General features: G+C 36.5%; 1 protein-coding gene across 2 annotated transcripts in view; it reads right to left on the bottom strand.

The window, feature by feature from the left end:
• CUBN (cubilin) overlaps positions 1-22,954 on the bottom strand; it is a 273,783-nt gene that overhangs the window by 195,101 nt on the left and 55,728 nt on the right. For both annotated transcript variants that reach the window (XM_064479416.1, XM_010992039.3), the window contains exons 22-27: positions 21,149-21,279; positions 8,762-8,954; positions 7,301-7,461; positions 6,714-6,895; positions 5,776-5,932; positions 3,078-3,265 (exon numbers count right to left, since the gene is read on the bottom strand). In XM_064479416.1, the coding sequence (XP_064335486.1) occupies positions 3,078-3,265; positions 5,776-5,932; positions 6,714-6,895; positions 7,301-7,461; positions 8,762-8,954; positions 21,149-21,279 (1,012 nt within the window). The remainder of the gene's footprint in view (positions 1-3,077; positions 3,266-5,775; positions 5,933-6,713; positions 6,896-7,300; positions 7,462-8,761; positions 8,955-21,148; positions 21,280-22,954) is intronic.

Below are 22,954 nucleotides of genomic sequence, written 5' to 3'. Positions count from 1 at the left end.
GAACAAGTATTTTCATTTGACAGTTTTTAAACACCTCCAGAAATTATCTGATGGGCCTTTTTGTTGCCATTCCATCCTCAAGTAAGTCCAAAGAGGTGGAGTCCTGCCCTTGAAGAGATTTCATCTCATTTCCTCCCACTCTTTCTGCCAAAGCCTCCTTTAAAGTCCAGCTCAAAAGCTTCCTCCTCTCCCAGCTTTCTCCACTGTGCTTTATCAAATCATGCTCAGGGTGCCCGGCATTGTTGTTAAACATGCAACAGTCTGCAAGCCCATGAATTCTGCTTTGGGTTGTGCTCAAGGTGGTATAGAATTGCAGTGAAACTGTAGAGAATACACAAAAAGGTCGATCTGGAATTTAGTTCTTTCTCATTAGGCTGATGCTAAAATGTGGCTGTGATATTTCAATTTAACCTGAACTTACTGAACTCTTATAAGATCTGAACTCTATAATCAATGCCTGAGTTGCAAAGTTAGTTGGAGACAGTTCACATCTTCTAAAAGCTCATAGTCCAGTAGGGCATGTGAACATAATCACAAATGGTAAAAATATGATATGATAAACTTCTGTCTTTGTGGCATGAACAAGTGGCTTTGAAAGCAATTTTTCTTTTCTTTTTTTTCAAAGGATGAATAAGATCTCACCACAGGCACATTAAAAGATGCTCAACATCACTAATTATTAGAGAAAGGCAAATCAAAACTACAATTAGGTATCACTTCACAGTAGTCAGAATGGCCATCATTAAAAAGTCTACAAATAATAAATACTGGAGAGGGTGTGAAGAAAAAGAAGCCTTCCTACACTGCTGGTGGGAATGTAGTTTGGGGCAGCCACTATGGAAAACAGTATGGAGGCTCCTTAAAAAAACTAAACATAAGGTTACCATATGATCCAGCAACCCCACTCCTGGGCATATATCCAGAAAAAACTCCAATCCAAAAAGATACATGCACCCCAACATTCACAGCAGCACTATTTACAACAGCCAAGACATAGAAGCAACCTAAATGTCCATCAACAGATGACTGGATAAAGAAGTTGTGCTATATACACACAATGGAATACTACTCAGCCATAAAAAAGAATGAAATAATGCCATTTGCAGCAACATGGATGGACCTAAAGACTATCAAACTGAGTGCAGCAGGTCAGATATAGAAAGACAACCCACATGATATCACTTACATGTAGACTCTAAAATATACAACAAATGAGCTTATGTAGAAAACAGCAACAGACTCACAGACATAGAAAACAAACTTATGGTTACCAAAAGGCAGTAGGGGAAGGATAAATTAGGAGTTTGGGATTAGCAGATATGAACTACTGTAACAGATAAACAACAAGATTCTACTATATAACACAGGGAACTATATTCAATATAATGTAATAAACTATAATCGAAAAGAATATGAAAAAGAATATATATATATATAAAACTGAATCACTATGCTGTACACCAGAAACTAACACAACATTATCAATCAACTGTACCTCAATAGAAACAAAGAAAAAGAAGATGATTGGTCCAGGTAAATAGAATGAGAAAAGCATGCCATTGTCCAGCTTGTAAAGAGCATCTGAACACCAGATCAAGGGAAGGGAACTTTAAAACCACTGTCAAGTTTGTGCAGGTTTGATGATTGCTTTATGTTGTGGCATATCTTCTTTGAATACTAGTATATATAACTTTCTCATGGGTTAAACACTATGACTACTATTTCTATAATATTGAACTTTTCTAAATATAAAGTTTTTTTTAAATCCAAAAAAGAATCCTTCAAAAACAAGAGAATCCATATATTCAGGACCTCACAAAGTCCCTTAAAGTATAGAAAGCTTTCTCTGTTTTGAAAAACAAAGGAGCTATTTAGATACGTTCACCTCAAACAGCTTCGATTAATGCTAGTTTTTTAAAAGAATTGGTTAAAAAAAAAAAAGAGAGAGAGTTAAGACAATTTTACAAGGATAAGGTATTTTTTCTGAGAATATGTTCTCAAAGTTACAAGTGCCAATGCTAGAAGTCTTTGCAAGCAAAGCTTCTAAAACTCACTGATCATCTTAAGAAAAACACTAAGTAATTGTGTTATGGGTAGGTGGAGCGAAGGCAAGTGTCCTAATGTTATCAGTGAGTGCTTGTTACTTCAAAAGAGATTCTTAGCGAAAACATTATATATGGATTCAAAAAGTGTTATATATTAACAATGTAGATCGATATAAAGATGATGTGTTAGATGACTCAAAAATGATTTTATTAATGATGAAAATTGGATTCAAAATATGTGCAAATAGTTCGAGTAAAATTGTTTAATGAAGTATGAAAGTAATATTTCTAAATTAAATAATAGTTCATAAAATACATAATTTTATATATGAATGTATAATCACATTAATAAAGTAAGTAAAATAAGAAGCTGCCTAACTTTTCAATGTATATTCCTAAAAAGTTGTTAACGCAAGTTAGCAAAAAAGCTCTTGTAAATAAAGTATCTTAAAAATAGCAGATTACTTCATATTTTGGTTTGCCTAGTTTTCAAGCAACTTTATTGCATAGCATTGTATATGGAGAGTTCAATAAATATCACGGGTGGTCATAATTATAACAAATAGAAACTTCCATCTTGACGAAAAGAAAAATTAACTGAAATGAACTTAAATTTAAGAGCAAAAACAAGAATCAAAATCATGACTCCTAGGTAAATCAGGTAAATTAGGCTTTAAGTAAAGCCATGATAAATATTTTCTGATCTCTTGTTTAAGGAGAACGAACATAAAAACCAACAAAAACTAGAAGTTATTTTTCTACTTCTGCATCATTTAAGTAATGTGAGGTGAATATGAGTCCAGAAGTTACAGTGAACCCTAAAAGCGTAGTTATTTGTGTATGCAATTCAGTAGATTAAATGTCTTTACTATTAAGATGATACAGTGAACAAGACATGAAATATACCCATTGAAATACCACGGGTAGTTGCAGGGCAGGGTTAGGAGTTCGGGTCTACAAGCACAACTTTTAGCTTGACTCGCCTAGTTTGAGCTGAAAATGCAGTGACTTATTTAGGTTCAGAATACGTACCTCTAAATAGTCGGTGGAGCAGTTTATGTACTCTTCCAAATCAAATGCTAAAAACGTATAATTCACAGTGTTTCCTGTTGTTGCTTGGATGGTCCAGTTGCAACGCTGATTGACAGAGTAGGGATTTGGATAATGTATACTCTCCAAGATGCCATAGGTTCGATTCCTAATCACCACGTTATCACACGCTGGGAAAAAAAAAATAACCATGCTTGTTTAAGAACAACTATCATATATATCATAATTGCTCCAAGATATGTGTGAGATTTTTCTTTAGGAAAATGTCTAGATTTAAAATATATGTATGTATATGTACACACACACACATACACATGAAGTTGGTGCAACATCTTTATAGGGAAAAGGTCTCCATTTAGAACAAATTGAAATAATACTTAAGTGAATTCATAAACATTAAAGTGTCATGAAGATTGCCTACGTTAAAACAGGCATCAAATTCCTGTGAACTGGAATTTGCAGAGCAGAATAGCTTAGCACTACTCAGACATCAGTCTAATCTGTTCAGAGAAGTGTATGAAACATTCCGTGCTTCTGTTTTTCTAACTTTAGCATTTGGAAGGGACAGAAATCTTGACCTTTAAATTCAACAGTTTAAAAACACAAAGTCCTATGTGAATGCGAAAAACGAATAACAACATGGCTTTGTTGAACATTCAAAAGTCGGCAAGAAATTCACAATAAAGACTCCGTTATTCCTTTAGTTAGTCACCCGGGAGGACCAAATGAATCGAGGCGATGTGAAAGATCTGAAGAGGAAATTAAAATATTAAATTCTGGAAAAAAAAAAAAAGGCTTCAATCCAATGGCATTTTCTTCAGCTGAGTTTTCAACAAGACTATACTAGGTACTTCCAGCTACGGCTAGTCCTGGGAGTTAGTGCCAAATTCAGCCAAATTAAGGGCTTGAACAAGGCCTATGCCTGCTTTTTCGCAAGTCTTTTTCATATTGTATGATGTGCAATACAAGTGAACAGGAAAATAAATATTAACATTGAAAAAGCTGTCTCTGAAAAATGTGGCTCGCTTAGATGCACTTCTGCTACACTGCTTCTCGACAGGGGGCTGGCACGCCACTTGCAAGCTGGGGTATGGAAAAGTACACACCCGTGGGTCTTCAAAATCTTCCTTTGCTGGAACGAGGGAATAAAACTAATTCTTGTTAAAAATCTTTCAGTCACATTTTTGTCCACAGAGGACTTCTAAAGAATACTTTGGTTTAGATGCCTGGGAGAAGTTATACCTGTTAGGCAGACAGGGCTTGTGGGCCTCAATGACCACAAAACCAGGCAGGGGAAAATATATTCCATTAAACCCTACAGGCTGCTCTCAGTGCTCAGAAATTATACTACCTGCAAAATTCCAATTTGAAATGGCACATGGTACAGAAAATCTCACTGGTTAGCCTGATTTTATCTTCAAGAACCTAAATTCCATGTGCACTAAGTTACTCCTTCAGCGTTCTGACATTATGAGAGCAAAACAAAATATCGTAGAAATAAAAAGAAAAGGAAGGGAACTTGAATAATCATTCTGACTGTGACCAAGAAGCAAATCAGCACAGCAATAATCAAATTAGAGAAATGATTAGGTGCTCATCCAAACAGATCTATCCCTGATAAAACTGGGGAGAGATTTTCATATACTAATGATGAATTTCTGAAGAACAAAACTATTTATACTAAAACTCAGTATTCAGAACTACCTAGAATATAGCCTATCCCCCAGAAGTAAGTGTATGTGAATTTTTAAATTAACGTATTTCAAGGTTAAGCATTAATACTCTTTCAACTAGCCCAAAGGGATATCGTGTATTCAGATTATGATCTTGTGATTTTCAATTCCATTTTTAGGAAATTATGCCAAAATAATTGGTAAATTTAGATTTAGTAGGGCAAGGAACTCTACTTTCAGAAACCCAAATAAATTGTTTACTAAATAACATAAATTTAAGGAAACTTGTTTTCTTGAATGTCTATTTTGAAATTAACTTTAGGAAGTATTTAATTCTAGAGCTAGAAGGGAGATTTCTCTATCGACTAATGTAATTTTTTTAAGAGAAAATAATCATGCAACCCTAGAGAAAACGAGTGACCTTCTCAGGGGTTAGGGGCCAGGACAAACCCCTGGGACCCCTGATTTATTGGTCATACTCCTTTAATTCTACCGTCTTATCTCAAGGGAAAGCAGAATGTAAAAGGAAATCTCTACAATGACCAGAATTTTCCATAATAAAGAATGTGCTTTTTTTCATATATGATTCACAAGGACCATAGTTTCCCTTAATAAAATTTAAGTTCCTTTTGAGATAGAAGATCAAAAAAATAGTAGTAATAGTCCTGGAGACTCTACGTCCGATGGAATTATGTCTACTAGAAGGTTGTACTGTTTAATCCAAATGAAAACCCATTAGCTATTACCTCACTGATATTTAGCTGAATGGCAACTATCTCAGCACATTCCTTTTCTAAGTTTCTCTAGCTTACCATGTGCTTTAGCCACATGATTTTAAATTCAACATATAAGCATTTCTCCCTCAAACAGAGTTAAATTTTTCTCATAAGGAGCCAAGATTGATTTTAGTTACTCAAACCAGTGGGTTGTGTTATTTCAGTTGGTCTCATTCATCAAGAGACTGAAGACCTCAGTACAGGCACGGAGCAACCAGTATATACACTTACTCTGCTGGTATTTAATCAGGAAGCCGCCTCCTTGCTGACCTTCATCTGTCCTCAGTTTTAAAGACACGCTGTCTCCACTGGAACGAATGACAGGCGGTTTCTCGTTCCCGCAAAGCTGAGTTAGCAAATGAGAGTTGGTACTTGGCCCGTCATACACCTTTAATAAAACATGTTAAATGTCAGATGATTATGACTATAAACATTACCTAAAGGACTCTGTAATCCTCAAGAAGTGGGGGAGAAATACATACACTATACAACCAAAGAATAGCCCTGGATCAGAATATGTTTTAGGACTGAATTTAAATGTCTGTAAACTTGGGCCATGAACTCAGGCCATGCAGCCATGGCTGTGTATAGAAGTGAGGGAGTGAGCCCCTGTTGAAATGTAAGCACTGAAAATCAAAGATTATTACTATTTTTGAGATCACAGCCATTATCAGTAGCCTTCCTTGCTTTTTGATTTCATAGTTTACCGTTTATGACATTTTAGTGCATTTTTTATTTAGATCATTTTTTAGTGGACAGGGTGACTTGGTGGTACTGTAAAAATTCCCAGTTTAATGACTTCAATTATCTTCTCTAATTCATCAATACAGTCTTCTAGATTGTTATTTTTCAATGCATATACAGAAATGATATGGATAATAATTATGATAAATCTCATAACTCCTTTCAGGAGACTTAAAATATATCTTAATAGTTCATATACAAGATATTTTAAATACTTAGTATACCAAGCCATTCATTAATGCATGCCGTACTTGGGTTATTTTCATCCAATTTTCTTTTAATTTTTTTGTTTAAATTTTTAAATACGAATATTTTGTTTACATGTTGCCTTTTCCTGAATCGCAAAAAGAAAAATAAGTGATGCATTTCTGTGTGTTGGGCGAGATGGGAGCAGTGAAGGGACACAACTGAAATTTCACACATACAGCCAGATAGTCGAAAGTGCAGTTTGGATGGTGCTCCAAATGAAAGTCTTCAAATTCCAGTTCAAACGGACTCCCGTGGCTGGCTTTCAACCACCAGTAGCACTCAGAGCTGTGGTAGTAGGGCATCGGGTAGTTGGGAGAGGTGAACACGCCGGTGGGAGTGGTGAGGTTGCCCCCACAACCTGCACGGGAAAGAGACGGGGTGACACACATCCTTTTCTTCCCAGTAAAACAGACTCTTTACTTCTATATCAAACTGGTGCTACCAGTGACTCTCCTCTAAACCAAACTGCAAAACAAAACTGCCCCACCAAAGAGTAGCTAGCCTGCAGTCCTAATTCACAACCAAGATGACCAGCTTGATGAACTACACCAGGGAACAAGAACACTTTCCCTTATTTTGTCCTTCAAAAATAAAAGCAAAAACAAAACGGCTGCTGCTAATTCAGAAATATTCACAATGTTGAAGTTTATTACAAATAGTACTCACAAAATACAGCTGGGGAAAAAAAATAGCATGGCAATCCAAGAATCAAGAAGCCCATCAGACTGGACTTGCCAACAAAAGGCAACTCTTTGCTCCTTACCTGTCAACGATCCATCCCAGGAAGCTGAGAATCCAGTCCCAGAGCCAAAGAAGTCACTCTTAAACTTTAGCCAGAGTTTGTTACTGTGGGAGATGATGCTTGGGGGTGGATTTGAGCCACAGTACTTTCCCAGGGATGGTGAAGATTCATAGCCTCCATTACTGTGACCAAATACAGACAGGCTTGTTTATTAGGTCACTGATAATATTACTATATAAACATTTACATTCGTTGAACTTTGAGACCAGAAACAGATCAGATTGTCAGTCAACCTCTCTCAAAGACACTCTAAAAACAATTTCAAGTTTTCAATGTTTCCCTTCATTAAACAGTATTTGAATAACTTATAGAATAACCATCGTTTATGGTTGGCACGACATTTTATAGAACCAACTACAAACTGAAGAGGAAGTGTTTAATCCTCTTTCTCGCCAATAAAGCATCTGGAAAATGTGTCAGAGAACACAGGATAATGAGACCATAATTACTAACAGTACAAACAAATGTTGTTTAATTTTACAGAGAAAACTTCAATGCTTTTCTTCTAGTTTGAAAATTTTCAAAATTTAATATATCATATTAAATATATTTGACATAGTTAAACAAAATTTTGAAAATAATTCTCTCCTCAAGAACTTTTGGGGCCTTAATCTAATTTATTATCCATAACTGTTTTAAGCCTAAAAAAAGTTTCACTCAACATTAAAGTCCAATGATTGCTGAAAATTAAGAAAATTATGTTATTTTAGCATTATATGACATGATTGTGATTTATTATTTTAGCACCTTATTTTACATCATAGAACAAATTTATTCTAAAATAGTATAATTTCTAGGCTTTTGAAATGCCAAATAAAAAATTTAATGCAGGCGCACCCCAAATTGGTTAGTCTAATTTAATTCAGTATAATGATCTGGGAAGATACCAATATATAATTTAACTGACCTTCACTGAAAATATAAATTTTTAACTCATTTTTTCAAAGCACCAAAGAATTAAAGAAAAAAATGCCTTACACCGAATTTCTCAAGCCTAAACTTTTATTATTTGAACACAAAAAGACTTTGTGAAAACGTTATCTTACCATCATTTTTGTGATAGACTAAATGGACAGTAAACAGCCTAAAATTTAAGTTGATTGTACATAAAGAAAGTAGATATTCAGCATTTGAATTGGAAGTTATCTAATTTCAGTGCAACAGTACATCTGTTTACTCTGCCCAACTGAAATCTGAAATTTAATTTCAAATATTCCCAATAAAATAATCAATTCTAAATAACCACTGAATCTTACACAACTTTCTGTTTGCCTACTGTTAAGCCAGGCTCCAAATGACAAACTTTGTATCTTGCAAGAAACGGCACAAAAGGGAGCTTTTACAGAAAATTTCTCTATTTTTTTTCCTCAAAAATATAGAAATAAGGAATGAAAAAGATTATGATGAAATAAAGGTGCTTACTTGATTTCCACATAATCTGCTACACATACTCCACCAATGGCCTCCTCCAGGGAGAAGTGTGTGAAGTGTAATGCAATCTGTTGGCTGGTTTCCACCGTAATCCTGTAAACGCATTCCAAGTTGTTGGGGTAATTATTGGGGAAGTTTGGAGAAGTGAAAGTCCCAGATTCATCTGTATAGTCTTGCAAGCATGCTGTGGGGGGGAAAAAAAGCAGAGCAAAAGACAGAAAATAAAAAATATTGTACCATATGTACAAGACATTCAGTAACATACACTTTATTAATTTACGTCAATGTACTTGATTTCGATAGACCTTTCTGGGATGTTCAAAGAATGATTTCCTCTCGCCACAAAGGTTTTGAAATCTCAAAGGCAAAAACAATTACTCACAGTAAACCTAAGCTATGGAGTGGAAGTTGTTACATGTGATCACAATTTTTTGGCTCTTGGAAGTGCTCTAATTTTTCTAATCCATGCAAATGATCATAAACATTAAAAATGTGGCTCAACTACAGAAATCACAGAGGGAGGCCTAGAAATAATTCATATTTGTTCTTTTTTTTGTAACCTTTCTTTAAAATGTGTTTTTGCCAAAGCACGCATTTATGAGAAGTGACGGAGCCAGTCCTCAGCCACATGGTTAAAAGAACAGGAGGTGAGACTCGGGGGTCAAAGTGACCTTGAATCCATGCCCAGCTCACACACTGACAAACCAGACGACCTTAGGGAAGTTACTGCACCTCTGAGTCTCGTCTCCGAAATGGAGATGGTAACTCTCTTTGAATAAGGGTCAGAGAAAATGCAATTCAGGGGCTTGGCACATGGTATGTGCTCAGTAAATGGTAGTGACCAACATTATGTTTTAAAATAGAACAGAAAAGTGTAAGTAAAACAGAGCACACACGTGAGGAATAAATTAGATCATTCCTATAAAACATTTACATAGTACCTGGTTAATTTTATGCCCTGAATGACTACTAACTCTTCTACTTTAACAGCTTTGACTTGACCTATTCAGTCCTTCAGACTCTGTCCACTAACATGCCCACTCAGTCTCCTATGCCCTCTAAACCTCAGATATTTTCCAAAGCAAATCTGGTTCCAATGCATTCTTAATGCATCTTCAACTGTATCCGGTAATAACATAAACCTAGGATCCAGGAGTAGACATGGGTCTCTGATGGAAAGGTTTTGGAGGAGAATAAACTATTCTTTGTGATGAATAAAAAGGAAAATGAGGATGTTTAGATGTGTCATTTCCCTCAGTTGCAGCTGTATAATCATACTCAGAAAAGAAAAGAGGAACCATTGGTTTTGAGAGCACAGAGATGCACAGGAAAAGTGACAGGTCCTACTATCTATGTATAGTCCTTAGAGTAACAAGCAGGTGCCACATATTTGGTTTACTCTATTTTAAATAGCAAGTAATCAAGGCTTAATTTATTGAAGGCATCAACAGCAATATTTAATTTCAGAGATGAATTGTATACTTTTCTATACTTTTCTATTGTCTGCCAAGATATTTCTCCAAATGTCAAGGAAGAAAGAAGAATAGAAGGAAGGGAGGGAGGGAGGGGAAAGGCAGAGAGAAAACAGGAGAAGGTGGGAGAGAGGCAGGGTGTGTGTGAAGTGGTGGTATTTTAAGTATTTCAGGCCCGGTAATGAGTGTTACAAAGATTAAAATGTATGGATCAAATGGACAGTCGATGAAGGCTATGCCCCAGTCTCCCTGAGCTGGCCGAACTTACAGACTCATTGACCACCCCCACAATCCAATAGCTTTTGTCAATAAATCAAATACCTAGAGCAAACAATCTGTTCATGTCACTTATTCTTAAAGAGATGATGTTCCTTGCTTTCCCATGGTACTCCCAGACGGGAACTACAATTGCACTGAATATTTTGAATACAATTTGCAATTGGCCTGCAGGAGAATGGGGTGAATAATCAGGTTCGGAGGTAAAGGAAATTTTAATGAAATTTTTGACAAGTAAGGATGACTAATTTCCCTCCACCTTGTCCAAGTGGGAGTGATTACTGTGGCACAGTTGGGGGTTGTTCTTGAATCCCTACTGAAATCTTGATTCCACAGCTGACTTCTCTTCTGTTGCTGGCACAAAGGTGAACACAGTCCCTGAGGTATTCAAATGGTCTTCGCATTTTTCTCTTTGTCTAACAGCTATATTTAACAACCCTCCACCCTTGCCAACACACCTTTAACGAATAAACTCCTACCTGCCATTTCAAGTCAAATTCAGATATCACTCCCTCTGTCAGACCTTTCCCAGTCAAGCAGAATGAATTTTCTTGTGCTCAATAAAACTTTATTCAAATAGCAACTTGAACCCCAAACATATGTTTTCATGTGAGTATATTTCCTCTGTTAGCCCTTGAAATATGAAAAAGACCTTATGAACCATTAATAACTGTTACCACAGTGCCTGGCTCAGATCACATCTAGTAAATATTTGTTAAAACTATACTACCTACTGTACTGAAAACTAAGAGCAGGTGGGACAAATATCTAATTTCCTCCCATTCTCTCTACCCCATCCTTTCTCCCTCCACTTTTCTCACCTCATTTTCTCCCTCTCTCCTTGCTATCCTCTCTCCTAGGTAGGTTGTGATTCTTTAATCTTTTGTAATGTTCACTGAATTTAAATTGTAGGAATCTCTGTATCCAGACATGACAAGTAACTATACTAGACAAGCCCCTCCTCATAACAACTGTAACACTGGACAAAATACATGAGGCCCTGGACAACAGGCAGTCCAAGACTGTGATCCTTAAAGAAAGAAAATTCACCAGGCAGGACTCTTGATTTCCTTGGCTGTTTATCCAGGCAGAATTTTCTAAACGTAGCTGTTTGCTGAAGCCAAAGTAATGAATGGCAGTCCTGTTGAGCTGAGGAAGCAGGGATCGGGGTTTAGGCTTCCAAAAGAGCTAGAACTGCAGGGAAATGCTCCAGTGAGGAAGAAGTATTCAGAGAGGAGAACCAGACATCTGTGTAAACTTCCCTATGATTTCTTGCCAGAGCCTGGACCAGGCATATGTGAGGTAAGATTTCAAAAGTCATGCCGGAGAGTAGCTCCTACTAGGCTGGAAGCAGAAACAAGATACTGGAGGCCAGAGCAATGACGGCAGACTTGGGAGTCCTCTCCTAGTCAGAATGGGGTACCTCATTAAGACCTCAGGCATCCAGCTGAGATACCAGAAAGGCCATACCTTTCTGAGCGAAGACCATGATCAGGAGCAGGCCTTTTCTAGAGCTTCTCTAACAAAGTAGAAGTCTAAGTCTTGACAAGACCTTCAAGAGTGACCGAACTTAGAGGCTGAGACCTACCAAGTTAGAAGGGCTTAGGAGAAACACCTATAAGTCTTCACAAATATACCTTAACAAGTAAAAAATACAAACCTACAGTAGTGCAAAGTAGTACAAAGCCATTACTGAATGGCCAGTAAGCTTCAGAGGGAGCTAAGAAAATCCAGGGTCTCTACAGCGTATCATTCACCATATTTAGTGTAAAACTCAAAAATTGCTATCTGTACAAGTAAATGGAGAAATATGGATCATAGCCAAGGAAAAAAAATGTGGTCAGTAGTGAAGAAAAATGTGACCATAGTCAGGGAAATACTAATCTTGGGACTTCAAGATGACCCAAATGTTGGATTAGCAGACAAAGACTTTGAAGCAACTATGAGAAATATATTCAAAGACTTAAAGAAAGATATAGTCTCGATGAGTAAATAAGTAGGGAATCTTAGCAACAAAAGTGAAACTCTTAAAGAGAACTACATGGAGATTCTGTAGCTTAAAAGTATACTGAGATTAAAAACATATCATGGGTAGGGCTAATAGAAAACTGGAAGCAGAAGGAAAAAGGCGAGTAAACGTGAAGATGTACTGATAGAAATTATTTAATCTGAAGAGCAAAGAGAAAAAAAATCTGCAGAAAAATGAATGGAGTCTCAAAAACCCTAAAAAAACAGAAATAGCAAATAGTCTAGCACACATGTAATTAAAGACCCAGAAAGAGAAGAGAACGAGAATAAGAGAGAAAGCAAAAAGGAAAGAAAGAGAGAAAGAAAGGGACACTAGAATTTTCCCAACTTTTATGAAAAACATTAAATTTGCTACAAGGAGTTAAGTCAATTGTAAGATACCGAAAAGGAAAAAAGAAAACTGTCCTCATTCACAGACATGATCATCTATGTAAAATAACTAAGAAATATGCTAAAAAGTTCCTAAAACTAATAACTGAGTTTAACAAGGTTATAGGATGCAAGACAATTATACAAAAATCAATTTAATTTACAAAAATTATTCAAACTGGAAAATAAAATTTTAAGTACCATTTACAACAGCATAAAAACATGAAACACTTGATAATAAATTTAATGGAAATAAACAAAAACTCTACAGAAAACTTTAAAATATTACTGAAAGAAATTTCCTAGTATTTGAATAAAATAGAGAAGTAAAATATGTTAATGGATTGGAAGGTTCAACTTAAGATGCACTTTGTCCCCAAATTCATCTATAAATTCAATATAATCTTTAACAAATTCCCAATAAGTTTGTATTTTTGTTTGTTCTTTGTTTTGTCTTGCTTTTTAGTAAAAATTGGAAAGGTGATTCTAAAATGTCTATGGAAGTGTAAAAAGTCTAGGATAGCCAAAATAATTTTGCAAAATCTGGATGATTTACACTTCCTGATTTTAAGATACTCCATAAAATTACATAATATTAAGTAGTGGATTCTACTGTCATAGGGGTAGAGATACAGATCAAAGGAATAGAACAGCCATTCCAGAAGCAGGTACATGGGCAACTGATTTTCAACAACTATGCAAAGGTAATTCAGTGCAAAAAGGTGATTCTTTTCAACAAGTAGTGCTTGAGCAATTAAATACCATTTGCTAAACAAACAATGTTGGATGCATAATTCATATTATATGAAAAATTAACTCAAAATGGATCATAAACAGATGTAAAATCTCACACTATAAAACTTGTAGAAGAATGCACAGAAAATCCTCACAACTTCAGTAAGCACAGATTTCTCAGACAAAATCCAAAAAAGAAACACACTAACTGTAGAAGGAAACTAGGACACACCAGGCTTCTGCTCCTCAAATGATACCACTGAGAAAAAATGAAAAGCCAGCTGCACACAATGAGAGAAAATACTTGCAATACATTTATCTGACAAAGGACATACATATACCCAGAACACATAATATGTGACAATAATAAGACAAATAGAACACAAAAATGAGCAAAATCATTTCACTGGACACTTCCCAAAAGAAGATATATGAATTGTTAATAAGTATGCGAAAAAGTACTCAGCACTATTAGTCACGAGAGTCTTGCAAATTAAAACAATGATGAGGCACAACTATGGAACTACTGGAGACTAAAATGAAAAGGCTGACAAAACCAAGAGTTGGTGAAAAAAAATAGTGGAGGAAGTAGAATTCTCATTCATTGCAGGTGGGAATGTAAAATGGTGTAACCACTTTGGGACAACGAAAGCTGGCAGTTTCTCATAATATTAAACACAGCATTACTAGAAACTCAGAAATTCTACTTTTAGGTATTTACCCAAGAGAACTAATACCGTAAGTCCACAAAAAACTTACACATCAATGTTCGTAGCAGCAAATTTTCCAATAATAGTTAAAAACTGGAAACAAACCAACTATCCAAATACAGGTGAATGGATAATCAAATTAAGATATATCCACAGACAGGAAGGCTATTTAGTAATGAAAAGAAAAGAACCATTTATAAATAGAATGACATGAACAAATTTCAGAAGCATCATGTTAAATAAAAAAAAGTCAGACATAAAAGGATGCATCTTGTGTGTTCCCACTCCTATCTGCCTTCTGAACAAGCAAAACTAACGTACAGTGATAAGGACAAGGTCTGTAGTTAGTTGGTGGGGCGGAGGATGTGGACGGGTCCATCAAAGGGTCTCTAGGATACTTCCTGAGATGACAAAAGTGTTCTGGGTCTTGAACAGAGTGGTGTTTACACATTTATACACATTTGTTAAAATTACAAATGAATTTCACTTTATGAAATTACAAAATGGAAGTCTGTGTTATATTAAAAGAAGTGAAAGTTCTGTGCAAAAGACAGGTTGAATTTTCCAAAAGAAATCCAATAAATAATTCAGAGATTAAAATCAGAATAAATAAAATTATTTATTTTTTATTATAGAGAAATAAAAAATATTTTTGAAGTTGTACCTGCTATAAATATTAAATGATAGAATATTTACTATTAAGATTTGATTGTAGCTTCATGAGATTCACATATCTAATTTTATAGAGACAAAGGATTGTTCTCTGAATTTAACGTGTCTATTTCTTGAAAGGCTAGTAACTCCTCTAAACTAACACTGAAATCTGTACAGTGTTCACATGTTCGTCCCCTGACAGTGTAAACTGCTCTTTGTAGAATAATATTGCTGTTGAGAAATAGCAGGCTTACACTCACAGGCAGGATACTAAGAATATGCTAGACTTTGGCTTCCTCTTATGCTTTGCAAAAAACCACAAATAATTAAAATTGAATATATTCCCATCAAAGGATATTCATGTGTTGCCATGATGCTTTTTACCTCAACACAAAATGCAAACATAAAAAATGTCTTTTGTCTATATCTTATGTCGCCAAAGGGAAACTCATATCCAATGGCAGTTTGTCTTTGATTATGGTCTAACAACATTTACAAAGAGATGAAGAATAAAAGTAGGTTTCTCCCATCCATTATGTTCAACTGAACTAGCAGTGGAAAAGCTCATCTCTAAGGATCAAAGACAGCTATTAGAAGGCCTCTCATAACTTTCTTTCTGAGCAAAGTCAAAAAAAAAGGAAGAAAAGAGAAAAATACACAAATGTCTTCTGTGGACCACTACAAAATCACAAAATTATATTCTTCTAAAACTCACAATGTGTATCTGCTTCTAATAAGCCCTTTTAAATAAGGTTTAGTAATGTAGCATTCAGTTCGTTATCAAAGGGAAAATGCAAAACACGGATAATCCTCCAACTCAAAAGGCAATGATGATATCAGTCCCATACGATTTGGGTGCCAGGAACGGGAAACACTCATGCTGTGGAGAGAAGAATGAATCTCCCCGGGAGACCCTAGATTACGGGTAACTGCCCCACCACCTCCCTGCTTTGCCTTGTGCGGTAACTTATGTGAGTATCCAGTTACATTAGTGATCAACCTATAGGCGGAGCTTCCTGAAGTCACTGATGAAGACATCTTGTGTCTGCATAAATCCCTGTGGCCTCAGATTTCCTAGACATGTGCTAAATAAATAATCAGCCCACGAACCAGCATCAGCCTCTACTGGCATATTTGGTTTAACATTCTTCAAAGTCAAGACTTGAGAGAAGATAAAATTACAGGTTCAGTGTCTCCACAAGGAAAGAAGCCTCCCTAACCAAAATCTAATGTTTCCCTGAAATTTTCTGCTCGGCGGTCACAGTCATGGCTTTTTTTTTCCCCCATGCAGATATCAATTCTAACGAATATGATGTAAGCGAAATCAGTAAAGCAGCTACTGTAAACCTGTATTTGGGTATCAGTAATTCTATCTTAAATCTGGCACATTCGTAGTGCTTTACAGCTGTTTTGTCAATTTTCACAGGAAATGTCTACGCTTTTTTTCCCCCAACCGTGTGAAACAGTCAGGCATTATAATCTCCACTTTTTAGAGAAGAACACAGGAAGGATCTGAGTCTCCTGGAGATTAAGTTCTGAAAAATCACTTAGTTCAGACCTGGCAAAGGTGAGATTCACACCCAAACCCTCCCTTTCCAAATCTTGTGCTAATAACCCCGGTTTCTCTCAGTATGAAATGTCAATTTAGAAAAGAAGGTGAGTGGAAAACTAAGATGATCACAATTAAATGTTCTGCTTAGCAGTTTCATTCTAAGGACTAAGAAATATGAGAAATTAAATTGGAAATCTCCTGAGCTGGGAAGTGCTGAGGTATCCATATATACAAAGATATGAGAAAATACTGACTAATGAGAATGTAAATCTTTAAAAGATCAATAGACTTACTAAAAATTCTTCCAGAGGGAAAATATCTGAATATTTCAGAGTAGGAAATACAGAATTCAAGCTGGATGGAAAGAATCAGAGAGGCTTGTGACTTGACCAAAGCACTTCAAGTTAGCAGCAAGGCCGGGACTAGAACCGTGGCTTCTGACTTCGTCTTCAGTTTTTCCTTCACCGTATCATAGAAAGTACTTTTCACCATGAGCAGTTACAGTGCAACCCACCATTATACCCCAGTTATAATTCTATAGCAATGCATGGGGCTAAGTAAGGCTTAACTTTCAGAGTCTCTGATAAATGGCAAACTTCCATTAGAACCACTGGAACTGCTTGGTGAAAACCTACCCTAGACTTATTTGAATCAGAATTTCTGGGTGGGGTCCTGATACCTGAATTTGTGATGAGAAAACCCCACTCAAGTTCCCAACGAACACTAGAGTTTGGGAACACTGCTCCACAGGTTTAAAGTTTTCCAATAAGGATACCCCTCTCCATTCATTTCCTCTTAAGAAATACTCATTTGCCCTTCTAGTAATCATTTCGTGACTTCTCGCTCCTAGATGCCTCTTGTGGACTCATTCCAGGATGACTGATGGAAAACAGTACTAAACACTCACTGTTGGGTAGGTAGGAGCTCTGACCTGGGAATGAGGAGGTTGGGAGAGCCCACTTTTTAATCTAATATAGATGTGGTTCTGATGCCCCCTAACCGCTTCCCCAAACATCTGTAAAGCTCTTTTCTTAGCAAAACATATATACAGTCCACCATGGTTCTAGCATAGCTCCAAATGGAATGTTACGAGCCACACCATGTGCAGTTCATCTGGGGCATTTCTGAGAGCAAGTCCAGAAATGGTAAAACAAATGGACTCGATGTTTGGACTGGATTGTTTGGATTTGGCTTCTAAACCAACTGGCTGTGTATTCTTGGGAGGATAAATTCAATCCTGGACTTCAACTTCCCTCATTTGAAAAATAAGGTAATTGGGCTAGATTCGTGTTCTGAACTTTCTGACACACCATAAAAATACGCTTACATCAATCAGGCACACGCACAGAAAATTCAAACAGGTTTCATGAAGTGATGCCAAACTTTGCATGGTAAGTTCTGATATTTTCCAGTCTATTCTTTTTTGTTCTATTCCCTACTTTTAAAAAATGTACGTAGCAATCTAATAAGATAATTTCATGACCCACTAAGGAGTCATGACTGTTTCATGGACTTGGTGTTACACGAGTTTTCATCTAATATTAAAGTAGAAAAATGTGTAAAGTACATTTCTCTATTTTTTCTTATCCCTTTAGAGTCCCCTCTTGGTAGGATTATATTCATGTAGATGCAGCAGATGTTAACAGAAAATGAAACTGCAGTTTAAATTACTAAAGCTAACTAATCAATTATATTCTCTCAGAATTCAAATATTTTGTACTCTAAATTAGCAAACACTTCAAACCTAGTTTCATAAGTTACTAAGAAATTCTGAAGAGTTTCTACCCAGGAACATTTTCTTGTTAGTTCTTTGTTTCCACTTCCCCAGGCACATCTGGATGAAGTCAGAAACAGAGATGAGGGAGGGAGTCAAAGTAATGACCAGGAGCCGATCTGTTTCCTCCCAAACACATATTTAGGGGCTGACATCATATCCCCACAGTATGAACTACAGATGGAAAAGTAACTGGATGCAAGTCAGAAAACCTAACCTTTATCAGATGAAGACGGGAAAGACTTCAGCAGAGAAACTCACACCTGTTGTGCCGAGGGACTAAAAATCAACAACCAAGTACTGTCATGATTGCTCTAAAAATAACTTTTGCTAGAGCAATCCAATAGGGTGAGGGCCAGTAATTGAGCTTCCCTTGACCCTCTTCCATGATATGTTTTGTTCTGCAGAAAATATCAAAAATAAGATGACAACTGGAAAAGAAGCACCCAACACCTCCCTATTTCTGGGTGGGCAGCTCACTCAGACTGCAGGGCTAGCCCACTGCCTGGCTGTCACTTGCCCAAGCCCTGCATCAGTCTCCTGAGTCCAGTCCCTCCCTGAGCAGTCCTGCAGGGGCGCCCTCAACAATTCATGAGAGCCAATCACCCACGTCCTCATCTATGGGAAACCGAGACAGGCTCCAAAATGCTAAGTTGAGGGTGCCATAAGGCTTCCTGGGTCCAGCTGTCCGATTGCTATTTAGAATATTTGACAGCAGAGGTCAGACTGATGACATCATCCAGCAAAAGGGAGGCACACGGCGACCAGCCAGGCTCAGCCCTGGGACGGAAAGCAAACACTCCCTGGTCTGTGATTTCAGCCCCTGTCTGGACCAAACAGAGCCACAGTAGTGATTACCTCCCAGGGAGGCAGACTGGAGCATCTTTAGCATTTGCCACCTCAGAATCCTCTTCTCTTCTATCTCCTGTCTTGTCCTGTGTTCTCTTTGGTGGTCAGTTTCCGTCCAGCTTGATTTTTTCCTTTTTTCACAACCTACTTTTATTTTCCCTGTATCTTTTCCTTCTGAATTAAAATTTAACACACCCCCACCAGGGCACTCCTATTGCACTCGGGTCTTTCAGCACTAGATATATTGCCTGACAAGCTAGCGTGCTATCAGCAGAGCTGTATTAGTCATTGCAGAGATATTATTGCATTTGTTACAAAGATTTCCACAATATTTTTGGAGGCCCCACCCACATCATATGTTATCTAAGTTACAGCTAGTTTATTCATGCAGCAAATTAAACTGGTATTCATAGTTGATTAGAGCCAAAAGACATCTCAAAGATCATCAAATCCAATCCTTTAATTTTACAGATGAAGAAACTATGGCCCAGAGAGTTCAAGTGACGTGCTCCAAATCCTACTCTAATATTCAGTTGTGGCTTGGGCCAAATATACGAGGCAGATGAAACCACAGGAGTATGAAAAAATGTGCGCATACTGTAATTTCTTGAGAAGCCAGTTCTGGTTACTGGATGTTAAAAATCTGAACAAAGTCCAGTGACTATGTCAATTGCGTAACGTAAGTTATTGTATTTTCTGGAGATTTAATTTCCCAGGTGCTGGAGCTGAATAATGGACTGTCTCTGAGAGTGGGGCCCACCAGAGAGAAAGATGTATGCTTTTTTTTCACACTCAGGGTTCTGGAGAAACCCAAAGGCATGTTTCCAAAACACAGAACTCGAGCTATCACAGAGAACAGCCTGAAATGAAGAACAGAGGCCAGCCACTCTGAGGAGAAATAAACAGGAAATTGGTAGGGACTCCAAGTGGAAGATTAATTTACCTTTTTCTTTTTTTTTTTTTTTAATGGAGTGGGGGCCTTAAAAAATGAGTACCTGGGGATTTCTGGATGCAAGACTGTGTCAGAGGGCACACCTCTGGCACAGGGGAAGGCTCTCAGGTCAGTCTGAAGGGAGCGTCTGAGAATTGCATGCTTCTGGAACAATCCAAAGGTGTGAAACGCTTGAGAAGCCCGATCATCCCCATATGCTTACAATGGGTAGTATTTTGGTTCATGAAATATTTTTCTAAATAGTAATGCTAAAGGAAAACCCAGACTCTTTAAAAAGGTATACATCCCAGGGAGGAACATGAGTCTAAGGAAACATGACACTCTCGTAAACCCCACAGGCTTTGGGGCTAGGGGACATCTCTGGTTAAAGTCTGACCTTCAAGACCCTGCTGCCAAAGGGTGTCTGTTTCCCACACTGCATTTGCAAAGAGCAAAGTAATGATGAGAATTAAGCAATGGGAAAAATACAATAAAAGGAATACATGCTGAAAAGGATCGGTTTCATTAGGTCAAATTTAGAAATGTATATTTTGATAAGAAAGCTTTCATTTTCTGTCGTAGAATTGCACGTAGTAGTTTCTTATTCTCATCTGTTGTTGTCCTTCTTCCAATTTCATAAAATAAGTGTTCAGTCTCTTCAGTAACTTTTAATTTGGATAGAATTTGAATCTCACAGAAAAGTTGCAAGAAAAAGCCCCCCAGTTCCTTTTACCCAGATTTACTACATGTTTACATTTGGCTCCCATTGCCTTATTGCTCCTAAGAGCATAGTCTCTTACCAAACCACAGTGCAATTACCAAGATTGGAAAATTTGCCATTGATAAAATACTCTTACCTAGGCATTACTCTATATTTGATATGCAGGCACTGAAGTCACTGCATTTCATTCTAAATGCATTGTGTCCATTACATTCATTACGTTCCCACAGATTTCGCCATGAAGTGTTCTCATAGCTTATTTTGTAATGGAGCAAATGAAACCAAGCATATAATGCTGTTCTGTTACCTGACGATGTATCAATTGCTTCATAGTCTATTAAAAAACCTTCATAAGCAAGGTCAGAGTCAGCCACAAATAGAAGCCTCAATGAGTTGGTACCACTGGTAAGAGAGGGTGGGATGGATTTTCCACAATACCTATTTGAAACAAAGAAAGAACACAGGTTGAAAACTTTTAGCACACTGAAATGATGGACCAAAAATTAGGATATGTAAAAACAATAATAATAATATCCCCTATTAACCTTAAAAATCAAATATATTTCAAGCACAAAACATTTACAAAGTTGCTAAAGATCAGCCAACCTCCTTTAAATACTTTTGTGGGTGTGTGCCTAACTATGTGATTTATCCTATATAAGAAGCTTAATGAAATTAGAAATGACAAGCTATAGCAGGTGACGATATAGCATATTAATGAACATATTAACAGAAATGTAATGAACACACTTACACAACAAAGGGAAACCATGTATTATAAACTCAAAGAGTCAGCTCTCTCCCTTAGAGGTTTTGTGACTTTGAGTGGATCACTCAACCTCTATGTCTCAGTTTTCCCATCTGTAAAATGGGGATGATGACAGTACCTACTTCATAGAGTTGCTTTGAGAATTTTATGAGTTAATACACTGTATATACACTAGAACAGTGCCTGGAATATTAAGCCTTGTATAGGTGGAATCTATCCCCTTTAAATCACGGCCCTATGCAGAGGTTGAGTCTGATTATTAAACCATGCCAAGGTTTTGCTGAAGAAAGCAATTTTACTCAGAATAACTATTCTAGTTAGGCTGAAAGTTTAACTGTAATAGAAGACATTATGTCATGAGAGTTCATCTAGAGACACATTTGTAAGAGTGACTAAGAAATAGAAATCTCAATTCAAAGGGCATGTGATAAAAGCAACCTAGTGGAATGATAGGCATAAAAAAAAAAAAAAAGAAAGAAACCAAAATAAGAGGAAGAATTAAATATGGGAAATGGATGTTAATTTCTGAGGAAGAAAAAAATTTGGTGTATAATATCATTTAAGTCTTTAAAATAATTTAATATTTTGATTAAAACAAAGGGAGATGAATTAATTAATATTTTAAATGTCTCTCTACATGCCCAGGTCTGCCAAATTTGGACAAGATCATTGTAGTTTACGTCACTCAGCAAAGATTATATATTTTCAGTGATTATGAGTCAAGTATGATAAAAAAAAAGAAAAAGAAATCTGAAAACTGAAAGATTAGGACAAGAAAGCAAAAAGTAAAGAAGAAGAAAAAACTAGGAGAAAAAATAAGTTTACGGAAACAATGGGTAAAGTAAAAATTCTTTAAAAAATGGATGAGGGAAAAGAAATTGAAACACAAAAAGAAGAAATAAAAAAAGAAATCAGGAGATTTCTATTTCCAGCAAAGAGGTAATAACAGGGACTGGACTTACATAATCTTGTATAAGAAACAGCTGAAAATCTGGACAGAATATATAAAACAATGGCTCTCAAGACATTGGATATGAAGCAGTGAAGGACAATGACTCTTCAGACACAGCAGACAAGAGAGTTTCAAAGCAAAACTGTAAATGATCAAACTGATTCCAAGTAACTTAACTGCATTCCAAAACAAAGCTTAAGAATACTTATAGCAATGCAATCCAGTGCACAAGCCCAAAATTGAAAATGTCTGGCATCCTACTAAGCATGAAAAGAAGGACAAAGTATAACCTATAATGAGAAGAAACATTAATCATTCAAAGCATAGCAAGAAATGACACAAAGACTGAATTAGCAGACAAAGACATCAAAATAGTTTTAACTGTATCTCAC

The sequence above is a fragment of the Camelus dromedarius genome, chromosome 26 (genome assembly GCF_036321535.1).
Source record: "Camelus dromedarius isolate mCamDro1 chromosome 26, mCamDro1.pat, whole genome shotgun sequence".
NCBI classification, from domain to species: domain Eukaryota; kingdom Metazoa; phylum Chordata; class Mammalia; order Artiodactyla; family Camelidae; genus Camelus; species Camelus dromedarius.
This window is presented reverse-complemented; position numbering and strand designations above follow the sequence as displayed.